Raw genomic sequence first — 25,829 nt, 5'->3', positions numbered from 1 at the left:
TCTCTCAGAAACAGGACAGCCGCACCTCCGTGCCAGGGAGAAGGCGTACACTTCCTCGTAACATTTCCTCCGCCATCTCCGCTTTCAAGCCTCCAAGGTTTGAGGATTATTTGCTCCGAGAGAAGATATTTTTGTGTTTTCTATTTAATCTTCTTGCTTTTGTTTTAAAAGACTAAACAAAGGGGTATTCCTCCCTTTCCCAAAGACAGCGGAACTCCTGCAGACATGGACTGGGGAACAGATCTCTGGGTAAGTTGACAGCTGACACAGAGAGCGCTCCGGGGGAACTTTTTACAGACATTTTCCCCTTAACAACTCTAAAGTGTAACCTACCCGACTGTAGTTATTTGTCGACACTTTATGTAGTGTTGTTTGCCAGAGAACAGAGAAAAGCAGGAGTCTTTCTGGGGAGGATTTCACAACTCCTGCTGCATACCTCGTCCTTGAGGAGCACGCAGGCTTCTGAGTCTCTCTGGAAAATTAAAGCCTCTGCACTCCTTTGTGTATGTGCTCTTAATCACCCTAAACTTTAGGAATTAAAGTGGGAAAAGCTTGCATGAAAGAGCAAAACTGCTTTTTTTCTGTAATGCCCTTGAAGCCAGGTTTCATTATTAGCAGCATTTGTGAGGAAGCCTCCTGGTTTCGTTAATGAAGCTATGTTGTCTTTGCTGCTTCTGGTCAGCTGTGATTCTGCTTTCAGTCAAAAGGTCAAAAAAGCACCAGCAGTAAAGGACCACAAACTTCTAGTGCTGACAAAATGTCAGCAATGCTGTCATCACAGGCGTGTTTTGTCTGACCATCACCCAAAGAGACACAGAAAGAGAGGAAATCCTCCCATTTCAGAAACGAAATGCTCAGTTTATAGACACATTTCCTGCTGAATTCTCTGTCAATCAACAAATCATTAAAAAATCACTAAGTTCTTCACCATTTACATTCAGACAAAACTGGAGAATTGCATGCAAGGAAATGGATGTTACATACAATGCATAATGTATGAGTTTTCTTTCTTTTTTATATACAGACGGTGGTTTTAAGCCAAACAAAAAAACTCTTCACTTGTTTGTTCGAGAAACTGCTTTTGAGGAGCAAAGATAAATATTCACTAAATCCTGCTATGATTTTGGATCAGTTCAGCACAGACTGGGTGCGGCTTCGGGTTGTGTTTGATAGCATCATTAATGCTGGCTTTATTTTATTTTTTTACGACACTCTCAGAAAAGAAAACAAACTTCAATCACGACCTGAATTATAGCTATTTTATTTTATTGTTGGTATTTGTGAATTTATGGTTTATATATAATGTGCAAAAATGAAAAATGAAGGATAAACGTTTTTTTAGCATATTTTTTTCAACAGTAAATAAATTATCAAAATAGTTCCATTAAATAGTTTATGAAAGTCATAAAGTGTGAATATATGAGGTCTGACAGCAACTGTTAGCCTGCTGGAGTCTGTCTCTGGCACCAACACCTACTACCAGCTCAGTAGGATATCTTTTTTAAAGTGGATATCAGATGGCCTTTTCCAAACATTGCTGTCTTACCTGGGAAACTTCTACATTAGCTCTGCGCTCAAAACAGTCTGTTATTACTTAAGAACAATAACAAAAAATACATGAGGAACATTACTCTCCTCAAGCAAGATGACATTGTCCTAAAGCAGCACAAATTAACCTTTTGTTACCCAGCTTTAGGGACGGAGTTGAAGTTGCCTTCAAAACTTTGTGTTGTTCAGTCTTTTACTCGGTCAGTTTCTCATTTTTCTGTTCTGTCACTACTTTATTGGGTCTCTTACTTGCCTCTGTAATATACTTACATCGCTGTTGATGTGTGACATTGTAAAATAGCAATAGGTACTCATCGCAAGAGACAGGGACGGTGGTGCAAAGTCACTTTGGCTTGTGAGATAAGTCCAAAACCACAGAAAAGCACATTATTTCCACTTTAATTATATAACTTTGGCTATTCGGACAATAAATCAAACAGTTTGAAGATGATCTACTTCAGTGTAGATAATGAGGTCAGTCAGATGCTTTACTTCCTCTTTTTTTTCTGCAAGTGCCAGACTTTTCCGTCAGAGTCATGTTTGCATTTAAACACCGAACGTCGAGGTTGAAACCTCTGGCTGGTCGTCACGCTTATCGGCAGGATTTTGTGACATCATAACTAGTTTTTGATTCAGACACGTGAGAAGGCAACTTAAACAAGTGAAACTACCATATCAGACACTAATCAAGCAAAAAATGCCTTGCATTTCCTAAACTGTGCCTTGAGGGAGTCTAAAGGCATGTGTGGTTCTACCTACTTAAGTAAATTACCACTTTGACAAAAGCTAATAGTAACTGAGACACTGATTTACAGCTGGGTAGTGCAGTCAGCCTTCCTGTTTGGCACCATTACATTATGATGCAGATGAGCTAGAATTCAGTCCAAGATCAGCTGGATCAGGAACACTGATGCTACAGCCAGTGCTCTTCGTCATAGGGGCCAGACCAACTGGTTCCAGGGTTTAGGAAGGCCCCTGGGATCGTCACTCGCTGGGCGGAGGTACACTGAGCTAACGATTATCTCATTCCTGAACCCTTTCTGTCTCACGATCAGTATTTCCTGCTCTCACACAAACATGCAGATATAATTCAGTAGAGCAATGGGGCGTTGCAACAGAAGTGGGACATACATACAAGAACAGAGCTCGAAGATTTGAACTGTAATCTCTCCATCAGTACCTGGCCTCACTACTTGGTTCTTGGTCAGCTGATTTCCCCTGTTGCTTTCCTTCCTGGGACAAACAATCTATGTCACACCATTGTCCTCTTATTTGTTCTAACCCTGTCCGTCCTTTCTCCGATGCCCCCTCCCAGCTCTCTTGAATCTAGGGCATCGCCAACTGCGCTTGTGTGTTATCTCCATTTAGCTCATTTCTCCTCTGAGGACATCGCTATCTGTGCTTCCTGCTCCGCAACACCTTGGAACTCCAGCACGCACTTATTCGCACATGAACAACCAGATGTGGAGTCTTTCTTTGTGTTGCACAAGAGGCACAGCAGTGGGAACCACCCTGAGGCCGTGTGTGCGTCCAGACTCTCCATGTAAACAGAATGTTTCGTTTCATGGTCACATTCGTCTGCAGAGAGCCCTTTACTCTTTGCCATTATACAGTTCTGTGTAGACAAAAGCCATTGGGGACTGAGAAAACAAATGTTACCTGTTCAACAGGTTTTGTGTGAGATAGGTGTGTACGTGCATGTTTTTAAATGCAAGGAAGTATCTGGAGACAGAAGAATGCTGGGGGAAGGCTACTGCAGGTGTTATGTTTCACAACTGCACCTTTGAACTTGGGCGTGTATTTGTGTACATGTGCATGAGAGGCTATTGTCAGGCCTCAAATCAATTCATACCACATCAATTTATGTTGTGTGTGTGAGTGAAATTCAGGTTCCAGCTCCACAAATTATCGTTTGTTTTGGGGCCCAGGGAACTTGTTATGACATTTTTGGCTCTGCTAAAGCTCCAAAGATGAAAAGAGTATTAAATGAAGAGGAAAGAATGATTAGATTAGTCGGCAAGGAGGACAGTAATTAATTGCAGCCCTAAATTCAGTAAAGAGCTCAGTTTTTGAGAGATATACACTGGTTGCATCAATGAATCCACATCACCTGATGGATTTATTATTACAGTAACCTTCAAAGCAATACATTCAAATATTCTCCATGTCCTAAAGTTTAAGGATTTCATACTTTTCTTTGCCTTATGTGACTGTAAACAGTTTGAGGCTCTGTGTGACTAACTATAAAGGTTATTTGATGAGACATTTTCAGCTTTATGAAAAATCTCTTGTGTTTTCCATAGTTCAAAGGTGATTTAAAAGAAAATAAGTTATTACAACACAGAATTAAAACACCAACAACAACAACATATGAACTGAGCACAGTCTGTGGCTCTACTCTACCATTGTTAGAGACACGAAAATGAATTCCAATAAGAAGTTTGAGATTATTTAAGAAATCAGCTGAATAAGAAGAACCCATCATTTTATCTACAAAAGATAAAGCAAAGAGAGAGATGACTTCAAAAATGTACTAACTACCACAACATTAGAGTACAGAAACATTGAAATCAAAGAAAAGGAGGATTTGAGAGCAAACATTGTCATAAATAGATGAAGAGTAGGAGGAACATTTTTTAAGACACAAACTGACCAAAAGTCAAGCACTGAGGAAAGGTTGAATGAAAGGTCCAATGAAACGTTAACATGATGTACCAGGTATCCTCTCTGGACAGGCCATAGTGTAGTGCTTACATTATTAACCTTAAAGAAGACACAGAAAATTCTCTCTCTCTCTCTCTCTCTCTCTCTCTCTCTCTCTCTCTCTCTCTCTCTCTCTCTCTCTCTCTCTCTATATATATATATATATATATATATATATATATATATATATATATATATATATATATATATAGTATATATATTTGTTTGTTTGTTTTTTTTCTTTTTTTGTTTCTTTATTTTAATGATGAGGTGTCAGAACTTAATATAGACGTTCATATAGCAGTTGTGTTCCATCCAGCATCATAGGGTTAACACGTAGAACAGACTGAAGGATGATTAGATATTTTACTCACATTTTTTTGTGGCTGCCCCAAAATTTTAGATATCCTGGAATTAGTTTAAATTTAGACACTTCGCGTTGCATGCTGGGTATTTCCCCGAGGAGCAGTTAGACAGAGACTTGATCTATTTGCTTAAAACTCTGCTGTTAATAGTAACTGTTACCATCAAGTATATTACAGAGCAGATTAAGGAAACAAAGAGTGAAAAGTGTTTATGTTATGGAGATGACCATATTAAAACAATAACTGCAGTAAAACAATAATAAACTCTTTTACTGTTAGAATTTGAGGTTTGCAACATCATGTCTTCTAAATGTGTTTGCACCATGGTGTAGCTTAGATCAGCATGTGCAGATCTATTTGTTGTGGAAAATACAGGATGTGACCATAAAAAACTGATTGTATAAAGATAATGGGTTGATGAAAGGGGAAATGAGGGTAAATGTGTTTTCTTTACGCTGTGCCAAAATAAAAACAAAACAGGTATGATGATTAACACTAGCCTTATGTGATGGTTACATCATATGTTGCAACAAAAATGCTAATTTTTCAGTGGGAAAAGCACAAAAGCATTTACTTTGTGTGATTTACTTTCACATAAGCCACAAATACATTCTTAACTCTGAAGAGCAAGACATGAATCATGTTCAGCATTTCTAAATGAAAAAAATATATAATTCAATCAGCATATTTAAATTAAACCTCATTCTGTGGTATTCCCTTACTTGGACTGTTCATTAAAGGGATGCATATCCTACAGTGTCACGCCCTTGAGGTCATTACAGAAGTGGACAAATACAAATCACAATGAAAAATGTGCCAGTATTCAAAATACTTCAGCGCAGGTGTGTCCTACACCTCAACAGATGCATTGCATACAGACAACTATCTCTCTCTGTACGATTCCCCTCACAGGACCAGTATGATGTCATCGACAAGCACACGCAATCCGGCCTCGACCTGGTGGACCGCTACATAAAGTTTGTGAAGGAGCGGACAGAGGTAGAGCAGAACTACGCCAAGCAGCTCAGGTGAGCTTTCCCTCTGCATGTTTCAATTTATACATGAATGACTTTATACATGAATTGGCATTTTAAATGTCCTTGTTATGTAAACATATTTACACAGCTTTTTTTTGCTTTTTAAAAAATATATTTTCCAATAGGAATCTGTCAAAGAAGTACGCCAAACGAGGAAGTAAAGATGAGCAGGACTGCAAGTGAGAACACACATACAAACTTATCATTTTTCAATTTTTTTTCATGATATGATTTTATTTAATTGTGAATTCCAAAAATTCCTTGACTATGTCGATTTAATTTTTTTTTTTTTGCTAGTCATGTGATTATCACCGGCAGACCTTTTCATCTGTAGCTTGTTGTTGTAAAATAAAGTTAGCAGTAAAACTTCAGGTGACCTTTCTTCTGATTTAAACAGAAGCCTGAAAAGGGAGTTTAAACATGGAGATGTTTGTTTTTTCAGCAAATAGCCACAGTTACTAACTTCAGACACTGATCCATTAAAGAGAGAGGTGTCTTGCAGTGTTGGAGGAGCACTGATACCCCAAAGTTGATGATTCAAATGCTAGATAGCTAGCTCCGGAGAAGCACCGGAGAAGAACTTGGATTCTAGCGTAATTATGGGAAACATTCATACATACAACACAGACACAGATAAACACACAGATGCAGATGAGGGTTGATATAAAAAGCTTAATATAAAAGCTCCTTGAACAGGATTGCTTTATTACTAAAGCTTCAACTGTTAAGCATTGACTGTGCATGCAGCAATGGGAAAAAAAGTCAAATTCCGTCAAAATTGATTTAGTGTCAATGAGGAGAATTTCTGTTTTATCATTGTTAAGTTTGAGATTGTTGCGGAAGAAAGGGTTGGGTGAAAAAGTGGACTACCGTATGTCTCAGTACCATCCTCATCGTAACAATAGAAGTGGATGTTAAACTATATGGGCAACAGGAAGTCAATAGATGATTAATTGAAGGGACCCCAGGAAAGAGACCTGAGGAACATCGGTAATTACTGGAGACAGTTGAAATGTAAAAGTTTGATGTTAAAGGAGCTTGAGGCTGGATTGTGGCAAGATTTATGAAAAAAATCCGTATACATTTTAAGTTTTCTAGTAATAATGTCAGATGAAGCGTTCCAAACCCAAAATAATGAGCCCTCTAGTGTATCTCTCCGTTGCCTTGAACAGGCTGTGTGCTGCAAAATGTGCTGCAATTCGGTCCCGAATTTCCCGCGCTGGGCTGCGGATGTGACGTCACATGACGCTGCATGTGCGTTCTCCCCGTTCTCCCGTGCCGGCTTCACTGTTGGCTGCAGTACCCCCGACGGCCGTCGTGGTGAAGGGTGGTGCTAAAGAGTCTCATTTCTTAAAAGGAGCCTCAAGCTCCTTTAGTAAACAAAGTGTGGCTGGAGAGAAAAAAATCTTTCAAACGCATTTTGAGTATAAAAGATGTAGAGGCGTAGCAACAGTCAGTAGGACTAAGCAAAAGCTCCTTTGTTGTTCGCTAGAGAGGGTTTGTTGTAACATCCATGTGTTCTTTCATCCATTTGAGTCTTCGTCAAATTGTCTAATTTTGCTGTCTTTTCTGCTGCAGATTTAGCAATCATGCATCATTCCAGGAGATCCTGAACGAGCTGAATGATTACGCCGGGCAACGGGAACTCATCGCTGAAAACATGACTACTAGCATCTGTGTTGAACTCACCAAATACCTACAGGACCTCAAACATGAGCGCAAAACAGTGAGAAGGAGGGAGGAACGGGGAGGTTTGACGGATTGCAGATATCTCTGGTATGCTGCATTATTATCTTAAACTGCATCGCATTTACTCCAACCTTTTACTTCCCCAGCACCTGTCTGATACCAAGAAGGCCCAGCAGACTTTAGAGAGCAGCTTTAAACAACTAGAAAGTGTGAGTCACATGTTATTCTTTACAGATATTTAGTTTGATAACATGACTGCTATTTGAAATAACTTTTCAATGGTCTCATGTGGAATCAGTTCTCTTAAAGTGTTTTTTTGTTTCCATTAATTCCTATCACAGTATCTTAAATGAACCTGTCAGGCTTAAAAGCAGACACTAAATCGAGTATTTCATTGACAGAGTAAAACAAGCATAATTTTTCTGGAGAAAATTCATTTATTGTTTAATTGTAGTGGTACAACAAAGTAAATTATGATCTAAAATTCCCTTTAGTCTATAATCAAGTAGGGTTTAATCCCCTGATGTGCATACGTTGTTGATGTGCAAGTCTTTAAGTTTAATAAAGTTTGTGATCATGTTTTGTTGCAGACAAAAAAGCGCTTTGCCAAGGAGTGGGCAGAGGCGGAAAAAGCTACACAACAAGCAGAGAAGACAGAGCACGACCCTAATGCCACTAAACCTGATGTTGAGAAGGTAAACACTCAGAAATACAATGACTGAAAACCAAGCGTTTTTTTTTTTCCCTTCGGCAACCATTCCTACATTTCCTCTACAATGCATTTGGCTTTGCATCTTTTCATCTTCCCCTCTTTTTTTTCTTTCTTTCCATTTGTCCTTCACTCTGAAGGTCAAGCTGCATGTCCATATGCGAAAACACACTGCGGAGGAGTGCAGGACCGATTATGCAGCACAGCATCAGAAGTACAACAAGGACCAGAAGTACTTCTACTACACAGAGATACCACAGATCTTGAATGTGAGACAAAGACCAGTCTAAACAAATACTGTATATTCCAGTAGCCAGAGATCACATTACATTCCTGCTAATGTGAAATGCTTGAATGAAAACACCCCACTGAGCTGTCCTTCTTGGGTAAATACAGTATGTACTCCTTGGCATATGTGAGCACACTGAATACACACTAGACATGTAGAAGCATAACCAATGTGACATTATAGAACCTGAAACAGGCAGCTGAATGTGTGTGCTAAACAGAAACTGCAGGACATGGATGAGCGGAGGATCCGGCGTCTGGCAGAGGGCTACTGTCAGTTTTCAGACATTGAGAAGAACGTTCTTCCCATCATTTCCAAATGTCTCGAGGGAATCTCTGCAGCAGGAGCAAAAATTGATGAGAAACAGGCAAGTGTGCGATGACATTTTGCCATTCTGTCACATATGGCACTTGACTGATCTGACAGGGAGCGAATGTCTGGTATTTATAAGAATACCAGAAGAACAATCACCCCTATCATTTGCATCACTTGATTAGATAACCCCGGCGTCATAGACCAGTAACTGTACCAAATTGTGTTGATCTCAATGGGCCTGAGACTTTTTTAAGGATCTTTTTTTCTTCTTCTTGGGGACATACTAAAGAATAAACCAGTATAGTTGCATCTTAATCGATTCCTACCATATTTTAGACATACAGTATCTGCATGTCTGCAAGAAAAATATATATAAGTAAAATAAAAAACCTCGAGATTAAGTAAATATTGATTATCACTCAGATTACTCAGTAAAATAAATACAGAGCTGGTTGTTTATGGACCATTTGTGTTTTGCTTTATTCCTCGTTCACTGTCCACAAAGGGGGGCAGATATTGCAGGGGATCCAAAGTTGGCACAGTCTGTGAATCCCTGTGTGTGCGATCTAGCTGCTGCAAAGCAGGTCATGAGTCGCTGTTCATGAAGCATTTCAACTCTCGCAGACTGCATCCAGTCAGACTGAGTATGTGGTGTACAGCTTCCATGGATGTGAATGAGTCAATAATCCAGTTTTGTTTGTAGATATGTGTTGTTTATTTTTTGAATACAGTTAAATGGCAGTTTGAATTGTTTTTCTCACCTCCTTATATATCTCTTCTCATCTACCTGACAAGGTGAATCCCTGCTTGTATTGTGTGGTATTCTAACTTTTACATTTTCTACTTACCAAATAGTTAATTTCACCTTTAAAGACCTTCAAATGTCACTTATAAATATATATTTAAAAGGCCAAAAACGCGTCATGGTTTTATAGAGTTGACTGTAAGTGCTTGGATGTTTGTTGACCAGGTACAGTTACTTTCTGAGTAACATCAGTGTGTGAAATGCAGCAAAACCAGTTTCTAGTTTTTATGTTTCTATGTATGTAATTCTATGAATGTAATGACGTTTGCTTGCTAAATTTAGAAATCATTGCTATCGAGACACAGCCTGCAATTTGTCATAAAAGATGACTAAGTATTGATGAGTTTCTGTTAATATCTGGTGGTAACTGTGAACTCATACACTCTGAAAGATCTTTTGGGAATATACCTGTTGCTTCTAACCTAAAGCATTTGTTTTTCCCTGCAGGACTCGATGCTTTTCATAGAACAACACAAGTCTGGTTTTGAGCGACCTGGAGACGTGGACTTTGAAGACTTTACCCAGGGTATCAAATCTGCATCCTCAGACTCCAGCCTCCACCCACCAAAAGTTCGCACCAAGCTCTGGCCTTTCAGCAAGAAACACAAGGTGAACTTGCATGCTGCGAACACACGAAGTTGCGTAGAAAGCACGACACAGACATCCACACTGGCTCACCCATATCTGCTTCTCCTCTCCTCCAGCAACCTGAACAAAGCCGTGTCCTGTTCTTCATATGTGGTTCAAGTAATCTGGGTCAGCGCGTTGCTATCATCTAAAAAATATCCTGTCGTATCAAAGTCAAACCTGGCTAGCTGGGTTTATTGGTTATTCTTTTCTGAAGCACCACACAGACTTGTGCTGAAAAGGAAACAAAAGACAACATGTGTAGAGAACTAAGTCAACAGTCAGGATTCAGAGCTCTGCAGAGGTCAGCAGAAATGCTGTATAACTATCAATACTAGGTTTTCATTAGTTTATAGTGACATGAATATAGAAAGGGTTGTGTTTAGTTTAGATTACAACAAGCCCCTGATATTTACTGATATCAAATCTATGTTCAGAGAGTTTGTGATGTATTTGTGCAAGTCCACAATTATCAAGGTGGCCACTGAAGAAACTTAAACCTGCAGCCACTAAAATGTGCAACATCCCTTTTAAAGAATGTTAAAAGTGTCCCAAAACCAAGGACTACATATTTGTGTTTTAAGGTTCAGTTTGAGTAGGTTGACTTAGAGATATCCCGATAAATGGGAGCATCCGTTCAGTGCACACAAACCTCGTTCCTCTAGAAACATGCATGTAAAGAAATATTGAGTTGTTGAGATACAGCTTTTGGAGCTTTCTGTGACACATCTCAGCATACATTCAATTGAATGCAGACAATTTTATCCAAGATTATCTTTCTGTGGTGGCACAGTGATACTGTCATTCGCAGTGATTTGAGGTTCACAGACTTAAGGTTTGTGGATAAAATACAAGTAAGGGCCTCTCTGTAAGGAGTTTGCATGCTTCCCCATTGTCTGCAGAGGTTTTACCAGGGAATCCTGCTTCATATCCAAAAACATGTTGAGTTATTTGGTGGGTATATTGGGCATAGAAATTCATGATCTCCGTGAATAATAGAAATATTGAAACTGACCTTGAAATGTTTTTTCAGTTTTGATTCCATTTTCCTTTATAATCCCAACATCAATGAGGGCAATAAAGCAAAGCATTACCGGTAGTCTTTCAGTTCATCTGTGCACTGAAATAAAGTGAGTGCTTTAATAATGTTCACTCCTTATAATTTTAAAGTTTAGTCTAACAGGAGAAAATTATGCATTATCTATGCATAATTCTTTTTTAAAACACATTAGTGAACGAAATTAATTTACTTTTTGTCACATTATCAAAATGTACAAAAAAAAAAGCCTAACTTTTTCTTTCTTCCACAATATTTAATCCATTCTCAAGGGAGTCATATTACTTCTGGCTGTTGAATAACCTGTAATTTTGTAAGTCTGGAAGAGTAGTTGTCATGACAACCTCTTTTGAAAGGCATGAAAGCCTGAAAAAGCTTAAAAGTTTTGTGTCAAATCATAGGCAGTTAAATCCATATGAAGACCAGGGCCTGGCATGCTTCTTATCTTGCTCCTGCTGGCCTCTTTTAAAGTGCAGAATGACACTCACAGTGCTTTTTGTAATAAACCCGTGCACACACACACACACACACACACACACACACACACACACACACACACACACACACACACGCACGCACGCACACACTGTTCTCAACAGGCATTCCACTCATATCTCACCCACCACCCCGTGTCCCTCAGGGGCCAGTTCTAATTCCTGTCTTCTGCACAGACATGTCCCAAAGCACTTCTTACACTCTGTAACTCTTTATCCATATTATAACAAAAACACTCTGCACCTTTTTGACTCACTCTTCTTCTTCTTTTTCCTCCAACCATCAGTGCCATTTTCTCCCTCCTACACTCTTCCACTGCTCTCTTCTTCTTCTATCTTGTCTTGTTACTTCTGTCTTCAGTTTGCCCCCCCACCTTTCTCTCCCCCATCCCCTTTCCCACCTGGCGGCATTCCCTTTTTTCTCCCCTTCTCCAAGCTGCAGCACTCCTCTCTGTCTCTCTGTCTGAGGGAGTTCAATCAAACTGTAAAACCCAGGATTTCCTCTTTAATACACAAGTCTTCGTTGGTGAGTGACGCTTCATTCTTGGGTCAGGTCTCAGCTCTGTTCAGTCTCACTTTCTTCAAATGGCTTGTTGATGCACATATTGGTCGTTGCATGTGTTCTTTTGTAAAAAAAAAAATGCTTTTGTGTTTGACAGTGTTTGACATTAACTGTTTTTGTTGTCTCATGCTTAATCTTAATTTCTCCCTGTATAGATATCACATGCTGAAAAGCACATGGTAACGCTTACTATTGTTACTAAGAGGATAATGTAAAAGGTGCTTGGATAATAGGGTCTGGTGCTGGATTCTTTTCATGGGGAAATGCGGTTTAAAGACTAACTCCACGATAGATGTTTTGCACAAGTCTCCATGGGGAAAAAAAGAAAGAAAAATAAAAAGCATGGATATATTAAGAGAGCTGGATGCAGCCCAGCTGCAACTTCTGGAGCAGAAACATTAAGCCAACAGAGAAGAGCCAAAAACTGCAGCACCTCAAATGGCCTCTTCCATTCCCATAGATCCCACGTACTAAAGAGCTTTGTACAAAAAAAACCCCCTCTGTGGCTGATTTCCCCATTCACGCCAATTGCAGGAGGAATAATTATTTTTCTCTGCAGCTCTTTTCTGCAAACTGAGCAAAAAACATTATTGAAGCAACTTACTTCTCGTGTGAAATCTTACCAGACGAGAACTGTATTTAGAAGTTATCCCCATCATCTCCTCCATGCTTCTTTTTTAGATTAAACAATTAGCAGTGCACTTTTTTTCTACTGTGCATCTTGCAAGAAATTTTATATTTGATTATATTTAACCTAACCTTGATATAGTCATATACAAAATAATTATGGCATAAAATAACATTAAAATGTGAGGACTCATCTCTGAAGTCTTTATGTGTCCAAATGCAGTGAAAGCTCAAGTCCAAGCCTAAATTAGCAGTGCCCAAGTCCGAGTCAAGCCACACGGTCTTTTAAAAATTTGGGCTTGAGTACTTCAAGCTGTTACTTGTACCGTAAACCTAGTGACCCACAGACTGCTCCAGTGGATTCTGTTAAAGGAGTGTACAGTAATATCAGGGTTATCCATCTCAGTGGAGTTACTCTTTATTTAACCCGATCAAATTAATGTCACTCATGGGACTCGATGTTACATTTTCTGTTTTGGGATGCATCATAACTACAGACCAAGTCTTTACTCTGTGACGGCATACATGCTTCTTCTCCTGCTGGAGACTGAAAGTTCGAAAATTCTCAATGTTGGGAATAAAGTCAAATACACGTAATGTTACAAACAAATGTATATTCTACTTGATAGAAGAAACTTGGCCATCTCATAGCTTGACAATGACTTTAGTTTAAAAAAAAGTATTTATGCAGCTGTATTTTGACATGAAATTGACCACAAGACAGAAATAAATGGATGTAAACTGATCCATGATTGTGTTGCTAAAAGCTCAAATGGCATTTTAAAAATTCAACAACAAGCTCTGTAGAAAACTGGAAAGTCACTGTCTCTTCCTCTCCTCTCTCAGTAATCACAGAACATGCTGTGTGAGCAAGTTTCTCTGAAGTACTTCCCCTCAGTATTGATATTCTGTCATAACGATGCTTTTACTTTGAGTTTCTCTAAGGAAACTAAATCCCCTGCTTTCATCTTCATGATTTAGAAAAAATGTTCAATTCTTGCCAGTGAAATATGCAGTTTTTTGTATTTGCCAAAGGTCTTTGCAAAATTATTTTCAAAGACAGTTATGTCTATATTAGTGCATTGGTATGACATCACAGATGAAAGACTGCTCTTTGTTCATTTTGAAATCCCCAAACTACAATATTGTACTGATGGAATTAAATGGTGTTCGCTCCGGGCTCATTACAGTAAGGGGCATCATGGGACGTATGACATCCCAGTAATCACTCTAGATAAATAGTAATCTCTCACTCTGTCTTTAACATATATCTATTTCCAAACTTAATAGTTCAAAGAAACGTCTGCATGTTTTTTTTCTTTGTGTGTGTGTGTGTGTGTGTGTGTGTGTGTGTGTGTGTGTGTGTTTAGACACATGCTGCTGAGGATTTCTCTCACCTTCCCCCGGAACAGAGGAAGAAGAGGCTGCAGGGAAAGATTGATGACATCAATAAAGAGCTGCAGAAGGAGCAAGATCAAAGGTGAAAACATCAACAGCAACTGTCTTGGGAAAAAAATAAGCTGAGACATTCAGTAGTGGCAAACAGCTGAGCCATGTCTGAGCTCTTTTTTATGAATTGAAACAACAAGACCAATAAAAAGTTGTCAAATATCTCCCACACATGACCTCAGATATTGCTGAGATTATTATTAAAACTGAGATTGACTCATGTTTTTTAACTTGAACTTGAAGCACAAGAAAAGTACATAGACATATAGAATTTTATACCATGCAGTATATGTACAAACTTTCTTGGAAGATTGTTTTTTCTATTTCATTGTTTAGTTCTGGAAGTCTTATCCACAAATAAAATCTTTTAGTCGACTGGTCTCATAGAACTTCTACCTGCACTGCCCTACGAGAGATAAATAACCTTAATCAGCTCACATATTTTGCCAAGCAATAACACAATTATGCCTCTGTTTGCCATCAGTGATGCACTGGTGAAGATGAAGGGTGTGTATGAGCAGAACCCACAGCTGGGAGACCCCTCCAGTCTGGAGCCTCAGATCGCAGAAACTGGGCAGAACCTGGGCCGCCTGAAGGGGGAGCTCGCCAAATATGAGGTTAGTACGCATGCTTAGTATACACATGTATTCAAATACTGCGTTGTATTTTAATGATCATTAACCTCCTTGTTTACAACAGACATGGCTATCAGAAGCAGTGGGTGGAGAGGAAACCTCCAACACCATCAACAATAACAATCAACACGGGTAAGGCCTGCATTTAGAAGAAGATGTTTTAGGAACAAAAGTTATATCAAAGAAACTATACCCTTTCAGAAAAAATAAGCAAAAATATCGAAGAAGTACAAAATAAAGTCAACTGCTTTTTTTTTAGGAATCAAGGGGGTATACAGCAGCCCAGTGGTGACTAATAACATGATTAATTGATCATCTGAAAGTGTTGGCACCACTATGAAAATATAGTGTCAGTCTGTTAGTCTGGAGCATTAGTTTGTGTTATAACAAAGTGACAAGGTGAAAAAACATCATCACTGACCTGAGAAAAAAATCCATTGTTGCTTCACGTCAGTCTGGGTAGGGTTGGAAGGTTGTTTCCAGTCTGTCATTCTGTCATCTCAGTTTGTGAGAAATACCATTCACAAGGGTAAAACAGTAAAGATGGTTGACAATCTTCCCATGAGTTGACATTTCACCAAGTTCCCGCAAATGTTAGACCCTACCAGGCTCAGAAAAATTGCAGGAAAACCCGAGGCATGGATGTCAGACTCTGCAAGCCTGAGGTAGCATGTTAATTGATAAAAATCATGACAACACAATTAGAAAATTAAAGCTGCAAGCAGTGATGAACGGGCCCTCGCACTCATGGCCACCGCCCCCCATAAGCATATCAGAAATGACACCACCCACGACTTCCTATGTCAAACCAATCAAAAGTTATAGCAGAAAATAGGGACAACCAATCAGAAGAAGGGGCCGGGCTAATTCAGGCCAATGAAGCTCAAGGACTCAATACAGCGCCCGATGACACCACCCACGACTCTCTATGTCAAACCATTCAAAAGTTATGGCAGAGAAAAGTTTTCTAGGGGGCGCTGTTGAGCCATTTTGCCACGCCCTTCAATGCAAACCACGAAATATCAAATTTATCACCAGGCCTGGCTTGCGTGCAAAATGTGGTGACTTTTGGGGAACTATCAAATATGGACCAATCAGATGAAGGAGGGGCACGCTTTTTGGCGTCGCCACGGTAACGCTTTTGAAAGAGAAAAGTAATGCACGTAGTCGCAGGATGGAGACGCACATTTTGATGTATAACACACCTGGGTGCACGTTACGGTTCGGGCCGTATTAACTGCCGAAGGAATGGCATAAATTGCACCAAATTCAAAATGTTCAAAATGGCCGACTTCCTGTTCGGTTTTCCCTCCTTTCGTCAGAAAAATAATAATAAAAATTCCTACAGATACAATAGGGCCTTTGCACTGTAAGTGCTCAGGTAGCCCGAGTATGACTTGTTTGGATGGGTTGCAGAACAATGTCTTTTATCTCTGTAAAAAAGAAAAAAGAAAAACAGGCAGTAAAACTTAGATTTGGGCTTTTGTGTCTGAATAAACCACAAGTCTTCTGGAACAATATAATCACTGTGTAGCTGTTCGGCCATAAATGAACCGTGCCAAGTTTGGCAACAAGCAAACACTATCAGCACCAGTATCAGTTCAGTTCCGACTTGCCTCTCATGGGAACTTTGGTTTCACGGTAGTGGTAATGACTACTAAAAAACCCACACAAAAACAAACAAACAACAGTACAAGAAATCTAAGATACAAGCTAACGAAGAGGTTCAAAAGTGTTCATGGTATAATGGAAATGATAGGTAGATAAGATAAAGAATAAGTAAACGACCAGCTAATAAAATACTACATTGCTACTAAAAATGTTATTGACACTTAAAGTGTTTTTATTGTACTTGGACCAAAATAAAATCTTTATCTACTGCACTTTTCCCTCAGTAGCCTGAACCTCTGACCAGACGAGAGGAGAATAAATGCCCCCATCCAGGACGGCCACTGCCAGCTCAAAGTGTCCTCACCTTGCAGATCCCACTTATCTTACTGGCCATTTTTACAATATTGGACAGAGGATTTTTGTTGTGCATGGAAAGTTTTCCATACCAATATGTATGAGGCAAAAAATAAAATAGACTCAATATAGGATTTGTAAAATAGGAGCATCAGAGATGCGTCTCTATTAAAACCATGTAGTCTCACGACTGTCCCCAGGTACTAACAACAGCCCACAGTCTCAACCAGTTTTGATTCTAGTAAAGCTGATGGCCATGTCTTTGTTTCTGTCTACATTTAGCTTTGGAAAGTAATGATCTCACTCTTCCACCTCTCCATCAGGAACAAACTGATCAAAACATTGTTGTCCCCAAACATCAGGAAGTGTCTCACTCTCACTCATCTTCTTCCGCTTATCCGTTCCCGGGTCGCGGGGGCAGCAGCCTCAGCAGGGATGCCCAGACTTCCTTCACCCCAGACACTTCCTCCAGCTCTTCCGAGGGGAGTCCGAGGCGTTCCCAGGCCAGCCGAGAGACATAGTCTCTCCAGCGTGGGGTCTCCTCCCAGAGGGACATGCCTGGAACACCTCCCTAGGGAGGCGTCCAGGAGGCATCCGGTACAGATGCCCAAGCCACCTCAGCTGACTCCTCTCAATGTGAAGGAGCAGCGGCTCGACTCCGAGCTCCTCCCGGGTGACCGGGCTCCTCCCTGGTGACCGAACTCCTCACCCTATCTCTAAGGGAGCGTCCAGCCACCCTGCGGAGGAAACTCATCTCGGCCGCTTGTATCCGCGATCTTGTCCTCTCGGTCACTACCCAAAGTTCATGACCTCTTCACCACGACGGTCCAGTACATCGACCGCATAACTGCGGACGCTGCACCGATCCGTCTGTCAATCTCACGCTCCATCGTTCCCTCACTCGTGAACAAGATCCCGAGATACTTGAACTCCTTCACCTGAGGCAGGACTTCTCCACCCACCCGGAGAAGGCATGCCACCCTTTCCCGATGGAGAACCATGGCCTCGGTTTTGGAGGTGCTGATTCTCATCCCTGCCGCGTCGTACTCGGCCTCAAACCGCCCCAGCACATGCTGAAGGTCCCGGTCCGATGAAGCCAACAGGACAACATCATCTGCCGGACAGCCCTTAATAGAGGGCCCAGGACTCCATACTCACTGAGCAACCCCACCAGAATGGCACGAGGGACACGGTCAAATGCCTTCTCCAGATCCACAAAACACATGTAGACTGGTTGGGCAAATTCCCATGAACCCTCGAGCACCCTGCGGAGGGTATAGAGCTGGTCCAGTGTTCCACGACCGGGACGAAAACCGCATTGTTCCTCCTGAATCCAAGGTTCAACTATCGGCCGTATTCTCCTCTCCAGTACCCTGGGGTAGACTTTCCCGGGGAGGCTGAGAAGTGTGTAGTTGGAACACACTCTCCGGTCCCCCTTTTTAAAAAGAGGGACCACCACCCCGGTTTGCCACCCAGGCGGTACTGTCCCCTTCCTCCATGCAATGTCGCAGAGGCGTGTCAACCAAGACAGCCCTACGACATCCAGAGACTTGAGGTACTCAGGGCGAATCTCATCCACCCCCGGTGCCCTGCCACTGAGGAGCTTACGAACTACCTCAGTGACCTCTGCTTGGGTGATGGATGAGCACGCCCCAGAGTCCCCACTCTCTGCTTCCTCAGTGGAAGGCATGTCAGTCGGGTTGAGGAGATCCTCGAAGTATTCCTTCCACCGTCCGACAATGTCCCCAGTCGAGGTCAACAGCTCCCCACCCACACCGTAAACGGTGCCGGCAGAGTACTGCTTCCCCCTTCTGAGGCGCCGAACAGTCCTCCAGAATTTCCTCGTGGCTGACCAAATGTCTTCCTCCATGGCCTCCCCGAACTCCTCCCAGACCCGAGTTTTTGCCTCCAGGACCTCCCGAGCCGTGGCTCGCTTGGCCTGCCGGTACCTACTATCTACTGCGTGAGGAGTCCCACCGGCCAACATAGCCCGGTAGGACTCCTTCTTCAGACGGCATCCTGTACTTCCGGTGTCCACCACCGGGTTCTAGGATTGCCGCCACGACAGGCACCAGAGACCTTGCGTCCACAACTTTGAGCCGCCGCGTCGACAATGGAGTGAGAGAACATGGTCCACCCGGACTCAATGTGCCCCGCCTCCCCCGGGATCTGAGAGAAGCTCTCCCAGAGGTGGGAGCTGAAGATGTCCCTGACAGAGGGCTCAGCCAGACGTTCCCAACACACACTCACAATCCGTTTGGGTCTGCCTGGTCTGTCCAACCTCCTCCTCCGCCAGCGCATCCAACTCACCACCAGGTGGTGATCAGTTGACAGCTCAGCCCCTCTATTCACCCGAGTGTCCAAGACATGCGGCCAAAGGTCAGATGAAACGACAACAAAGTCGATCATTGACCTCCGGCCTAGGGTGTCCTGGTGCCACGTGCACTGATGGACACCCTTATGTTTGAAGATGGTGTTCGTTATGGACAAACTGTGACTAGCACAGAAGTCCAACAACAAAACACCGCTCAGGTTCAGATCGGGGAGGCCGTTCCTCCCAATCACGCCTCTCCAGGTATCACTGTCATTGCCCACGTGAGCGTTGAAGTCCCCCAGTAGAACAATGGAGTCCCCAGTTGGAGCACTATCAAGTACTCCTCCCAGGGACCCCAAGAAGGCCGGGTACTCCGCACTGCTGTTCGGCCCGTAGGCACAAACAACAGTGAGAGACCTTTTCCCAACCCGAAGGCGCAGGGAAGCGACCTTCTCGTTCACCGGGGTGAACTCCAACACATGGCGACTGAGCTGAGGGGCTATGACCAAGCCCACACCAGCCCGCCGCCTCTCACCCTGGGCAACTCCAGAGTAGTGGAGGGTCCAGCCCCTTTCAAGGAGCTGGGTTCCAGAGCCCAGGCTATGTGTGGAGGTGAGCCCGACTATCTCTAGCCGGTATCTCTCAACCTCACGCACAAGCTCCGGCTCCTTCCCCCCCAGTGAGGTGACATTCCATGTCCCCACTGTGAGGGTTTTGGTCCAGGGATTGGGTCGTCGAGGCATGTCAGTCGCACTGCTACCCAGCCCACATTGCACCGGCCTCTCACGGTCCTTCCTGCGGGTGATGGGCCTACAGGAAGGCGGACCCATGTCGCCGTTTCGGGCTGAGCCCAGCCGGGTCCCACAGGCAAAGATCCGGCCACCAGGCGCTCGCCTACGAGCCCCAACCCCAGGCCTGGCTCCAGGGAGGGGCCCCGGTGACGCCGATCCGGGCGACGTTACGGTCTTCGATTTATTTCTTCTCATGGTAGGCTTTGTGAACCGCTCTTAGTCTGGCCCGTCACCTAGGACCTGTTTGCCATGGGAGACCCTACCAGGGGCGTATTGCCCCCGACAACATAGCTCCTAGGCTCACTCGGGCAACACAAACCCCTCCACCACAGTAAGGTGGCGGTTCAAGGAGGGTTGTTGTTGTCCCCAAACATCAGGAAGTGTCTGTTTTCAAAATGACTCCTGCAGTCGTCTGCATATAAAATGTACAGCAGACGAGACGTGCATCTTTCGAGTGGACGTGTAAGATGACAGTCGTTAGTTTGACAGGACATCGTTCGCTCTGACTCCCTGGGGCCTGCATGTCCAAAAAAAAAGAGAAAAACAAATCTAAGATCGTCTTCACCAACCCAACCTCCAGATTAAAAGTAGGCAATAGTTCGCCAAAATATGGGGTTGGATTGTATTAAAAGCTGAGTAGAAATCCACAAATTAAAGCCTGCCATGAGTTTTGGTCCCCTCAAGATGTTTGTATAAATAGTTTAAGAGAGTGATAGTGGCATCATCTCCTCCTCTGTGGCCCTGGTATGTAAACTGTAATAAATCGAGCAGGCCCCGAACCTTGTTAGTCAAGTTGTTTTTAACTCATTGCCCAAAATTCTTCTACATGATTGAGGTCAGAGCCGCAGGCTGAAAGTCATTCAGTTCTTTGGGAGATTTTCTTTTCGCTACAGATACAATTACATATTCCTTCCAGATCTTAAAGACCTTTTACAGATTAAGAAACAATTTCAAAAGATCTTTTAAAACACTACACACTTCATCAGCACAGACTTCCAGTATTTCTTCTCTATTTAGCCCAGTTTTCTTTGTTAAACATAGAGCTGACAGAGTGCAGCCTGTCAGTGCGGTTGCTCACTGTGCTCAAAAGATCAAAGTCATCATTAAAACGTAAGTAAAGATAATTCAATGAACACAAAATGTCCATTGTCCATCAGTGTTCTGACTGGTAATACCTTTCATCCCATCCCACACTGACTGCAGGTCATTACTATCAAATTTGATCTCAATTCTATTTTATATTGGAGTATATTGATTGTTGCCATACAGGAAAGTGTACTGTTTCCTGTGCAGTGCATCTGTCGCGCCCTTATTTAAACAAGTTTGTCACGCAAACTATGGAGCACAGTGTTAAAGGGCTGATGATTTGGGTGTGATTTGCAGCTGCCCGGCTGGAGCACCTTAGACTGAGCTGACCACAAACTACTCTGTATGTCCAAGTATGAAGTTATGAGGTCACAAGCTAAGAACTCTGTCAGACAGAAAAAGCTTTGGACCAAACTGGAACATGAAGCTACACATTGATTGCAAGCGCTCAAACAAATCTATAACGTAATAGTCCAGTTGTCCATTGCAAGTGTCAATTTGTACATAAACAATCCTCAAGAAAGCTAAGTTATTATAAATGGGGGCCATAATTCGTCCCTAAAGATATAAATCATACAGAAAAACATCTAGTTAAAGTTATTACTGCTGAAAGGGTGGTTCTACAAGCTATTAAATCATGGGGTGCACTTAGTTTTTCACACCCTGCTCGTGCATTTTGGTATTTACACACACACACACACACACACACACACACACACACACACACACACACACACACACACACACACACACACACACACATATATGGATAGATAGATAGATAGATAGATAGATAGATGTGAGGGAGGGAGGGGGCAGCTTATTTTTCTTTTTCTTTTTAACATTTCTTTTTTATCTGTTCTATTAATTCAAAACTTCTGACTGAACCTGAATAGTTGTCCTTGCTGGGGATAAGGAGACTTGCTGGACTGTTAAGACCTGTGAGGCCTGGGGTTCAAAAAATGCAACAGAACTTACTTTTGTGGACCATGAAGAGCTTTCACTTCTCATCCAAGAGATTTCCACAGTTCTGTTTTCAGGAATCGTAAGCTTGTTCAATGTTGGATGACCTTTACTGTCTGAGACAGACACGTCTGTCTCAGACAGTAAAGGTTGTTTAATGAAACTAAATGTTTTAGAATATAATACTCTGATCTGAGACAAATCCTTTCCACCAACTTTAAATCAGGACCTCCAGTGCCACCAGTACATCAAAGCCAGAATAATTATTTATGAATCATTTAACCAACGTTGAAAAATTAAGTCCCTGTTAAATTATTTGGAATCAGTCAGTTTGAAACACTGCATGATGACATTTTCCAAATAAGATTTCTTAGGTCACTTCTTTTTTTTTTGTTAAATTCTTCCCAAAACTGAAACAGATTATCTTAAAACTAAGTCACACAAAACGCAATCACATGCATGTTGAAGAGCCAAATTAATTTTTGTTGAAACTCCCAAACAAGAGGTGAGGTCATATTTCATCACCCTTTGACGTTTTAAGCTAAACCATTTCAATCTTAAAAGGAGGTAAACCAAAAACGCCTGATGTCGATATATATATTTTGTCTTCAGTGTAGTATCCCAAGGCTAAAGACACAACACTTGTGAGCTTCAGACAAAATTAAATGTGGGGTCAGTTTGTGTCTACTGTGGTGACAGACACAACTTAATCCAAACCTTGCCAACAAATGTATCAGAGTCCCTTTCACTTCATCTCGGTTTCAGATGCAATCTAGCACACACCGTTAAAAAAAAGGCCACATGTTGGCACTCTAAAAAAAAACATTAAACACTTCTAACAGGATCATGTCAACTGTCTGCTGTGGCCGCGGTCTGCTTGGCTCACAGCTATATTTTAAAGTCAGATTTATGGTTCTTTAAGCACAATACAACTGAGTTTTCTCCTTTGAGATTTCAATACAATAAAAAAAGACCATTTCCTAAAATTTTAAATAGTTTCTGTAAATGTGAAATTTTTAAATGGAAAGAAAGTGTTGAGAAAATATAAATCTTTGGTTTCCCTCCTTGTCATTGTGTTTCTCCAGGATTGTAGCGGCTGACCCAATTCAGAACATCTACACAGAGTTTGATGATGAATTTGATGACATAGAAACTCCCGTTGGCCAGTGCTCTGCCTTGTACAGCTTTGAAGGTACGTCTGAAATCTGCTGCAAATGTGTTCATAAATAAATCTGCTTTCATTCTTTCATGCACATCTTCCTCATGTCCAATTATGTGCAGGCAATAGCGAGGGCACCATTTCCATTACGGAGGGAGAGCTGTTGAGTATAATGGAGGAGGATAAAGGAGATGGATGGATGAGAGTCCTTAGAGCCAACGGAGATGAGGGATATATACCTTCATCATATGTCAAACACACACCTTAACTTCCATCGCAGCACGTCATTCAAGATAATTGGAGCTATTCTCTAAATCTTTTATTTCAGCCAGTGACCGATATGGAGGGAAGAATGGGAGCGATTACCAAGGCTGATTACAGTATCTTACAATCTCCGTGGGATGAGATTCTGTCTCAAAAATGCAGATTATCTGCCCTGGATAATCCTTATCAATTTTAGCTCTTAAAACATGTTTTTAAAAAAAGACAAAACAGTTGAATGTATTTCTGAACTATACGTCACAGAGGCCACATTCAGACCTTGCGCTGAAATGTGTACTGAGATATCCGATCACTCATGGCCCATGCTAAGCATGTCTGTTCACACCTGGCAGCAAAATGTGCACCCAAATGCATTTCAGGTGATCTGATCTGAATTCGTCCTGGAATATGTTTGGTTTTCATTGGCGCTGGCCACTTGTGGAAGGATCTCTCGGGATAATTTAATGCAAAGGCTGCATGCGGTCGGCATCATTGTAGCCTATGTTTGATTCTGCTAACCCTTCTGTATATGATACCTGCCCACTTTAACTTTTAATAACCTGCTGACCTTTTATTTTTTATTTTTTCGGGAGTTTTCATATTCAAACTACTTTCCTGTTGGAATTGTGTGAGATTTTTATCATAGTGACTTAGTTTTTAACTGGATGGAAACCACTACACAGTAGAGTGCTAAAACAACACGACTATAAAACAGTAAGAGTTATGGTAAGAGCTGGGTTGACGTTTTTATGGCTCTTTGAACAGTCAGGTGCCTATATGAAGAGTAAGTGTGTATATGGTGTAGTATAATACTTCTTCCTTCTTTGAACAATAAAGTAGTCCTTAGTATGCTTCAAAAAATGAAAGAGACAAGACAAAGTCCTCTCTCTGAACCAGAAGCAATGCTTCAGTGTGACAAGTGGTAGTTTTTCTGTTTTAGTGTTTCTGCTTTGCTGCTCAGGAGAGAATGCTTTCCAAGGAATCACAAAGCAGTTTCTCTCAATAAATTAAAACATGTCAGGCTGGTAGGTCATACTGCTAATACCTCACCTAGTGTCAACTTAGATTTGGAATAAACCTCACATATATTGAGGACAGTGTTTTGTTTGCCATCGCTTTTAGTTGATGTGCTCTGAGAACAGAAGTCTTTTCAACGTGGAAAAAAAGGGAATGAATTACAACCTCTTTCATTGTTCATATAATGTTAGTACTGTGAAGACAGACTTATATACACACTTCAAATTTTAAATTAAAAAAAAGTTGGTTGTAAGTGGTTTTGTTTTTTTTTTTTTAAATATGGTGAGAGGAAGTGGGGGGGGGGGGGGGACTAGAGATCAAACACAAGTAAAACTATTTATTTTCTTACTTTATAATTCATGGTATCTCCTGTGTTTAAGGTTTCAGTGTTTATGCTGCTTCAGAGATTGCAAAATTGCACTGGCTTTGTCAAATCTCATCATTTAGATGTAGAGAATAGAGGTGTGTAACAGCAGTTTAACCTCCAGCTCCCATCTTGGTCCCGTTTGTGTTTCTCAAGTTGTGGATTTAGGTGGTTCCTTTCTAAATATCAACTTAGACATTATTCTTTTTTTCTTCCCCAAAAGCTGATACAAATAAGCAAGGGGACCGGTAGCTCAGACACGTTTTAAATGTTTAAGCTCTTTCACATTTTCCCTATAAAAATAATGTTGTTCCAGCACCATCTGAGCCAAAATAAAGCATTTTAAAGTAGGGCTGCAACTAATGACTATCCCGATTGATTAGTCGACTAATCGAATTATGACTCTCATTTTTATTAAAGTATTAAATTGGTCTTATTTAGCTCTCAACTTTTATATTTTGCATGAGGTTGTTTAAATTATGGCCTAATTATACATTAAAGACATGAAAGATGGACACTTCATCCAAAATTACATGTTTTAATGAACTTTATTGCCAGGCGCCGTAGTGTTGCATTGGATGCCTCCATATTGATTACCTGGAGCTGTACTCTATTGCACATGTGCAACTCAGCAGAGATAGAAAGAGAGCACGATACCTCGTGCTGTTGAAAAACGCGTGGCTAAACGCATGCAGTTCTCGGCATAGATTGGAAGGGAGAAAATATACGCCTCACTGTTTATTTTTTTGCCGAGAATAGTCAAATTAGTCGACGACCATTTTTTATAGACGACTTATGTTGACGACGTCGACTAATCGTTGCACCCCTATTTTAAAGTTATGCTTTTAAAAATCAGGATTTAAAAAAAGGATTAAAACAGTGAATGTAATTATCCATCGACTCCTGATTTTATATTTTCAGCCTGTGAACATTTTAATATTTCTCTATGCTACTCTGCAAAACCCCTGAATTAAAAAGGTCCAAACCTTTTTTCATAA

At 41.4% G+C, this 25,829-nt stretch overlaps 1 protein-coding gene across 3 annotated transcripts; it reads left to right on the top strand.

The window, feature by feature from the left end:
* On the top strand, positions 1-24,762 carry trip10b (thyroid hormone receptor interactor 10b). Of its 3 annotated transcripts, XM_061719998.1 has the most exons (16): positions 1-97; positions 206-249; positions 5,529-5,644; positions 5,779-5,832; positions 7,232-7,379; positions 7,489-7,551; positions 7,933-8,037; positions 8,192-8,320; positions 8,561-8,707; positions 9,908-10,069; positions 12,081-12,164; positions 14,198-14,307; positions 14,761-14,893; positions 14,976-15,043; positions 23,116-23,222; positions 23,312-24,762. In XM_061719998.1, exons 2-16 carry the CDS (start codon positions 226-228, stop codon positions 23,455-23,457), a joined length of 1,596 nt encoding a protein of 531 aa, XP_061575982.1. In that variant the 5' UTR covers positions 1-97; positions 206-225; the 3' UTR covers positions 23,458-24,762. The 3 variants fall into 3 exon arrangements, with proteins under 3 accessions (XP_061575982.1, XP_061575990.1, XP_061575997.1); XM_061720006.1 differs by lacking the exon at positions 12,081-12,164 and adding an exon at positions 12,356-12,379 and having other exon boundaries at positions 34-249; XM_061720013.1 differs by lacking the exon at positions 12,081-12,164 and having other exon boundaries at positions 35-249.
* The last annotated feature ends 1,067 nt before the right edge of the window (positions 24,763-25,829 follow it).

This window comes from Cololabis saira, chromosome 1, assembly GCF_033807715.1.
Source record: "Cololabis saira isolate AMF1-May2022 chromosome 1, fColSai1.1, whole genome shotgun sequence".
NCBI classification, from domain to species: domain Eukaryota; kingdom Metazoa; phylum Chordata; class Actinopteri; order Beloniformes; family Belonidae; genus Cololabis; species Cololabis saira.
Note: the sequence above shows the minus strand (reverse complement) of the source record. Positions and strands in the feature narration are given on the sequence as shown.

Coding starts and splice junctions, on each gene's coding strand:
- trip10b (XM_061719998.1), top strand. CDS start 226: ATGGACTGGGGAACAGATCTCTGG. Junction 5,833..7,231: donor AAAGATGAGCAGGACTGCAA/GTGAGAACACAC, acceptor TTTCTGCTGCAG/ATTTAGCAATCATGCATCAT. Junction 14,308..14,760: donor CAGAAGGAGCAAGATCAAAG/GTGAAAACATCA, acceptor GTTTGCCATCAG/TGATGCACTGGTGAAGATGA.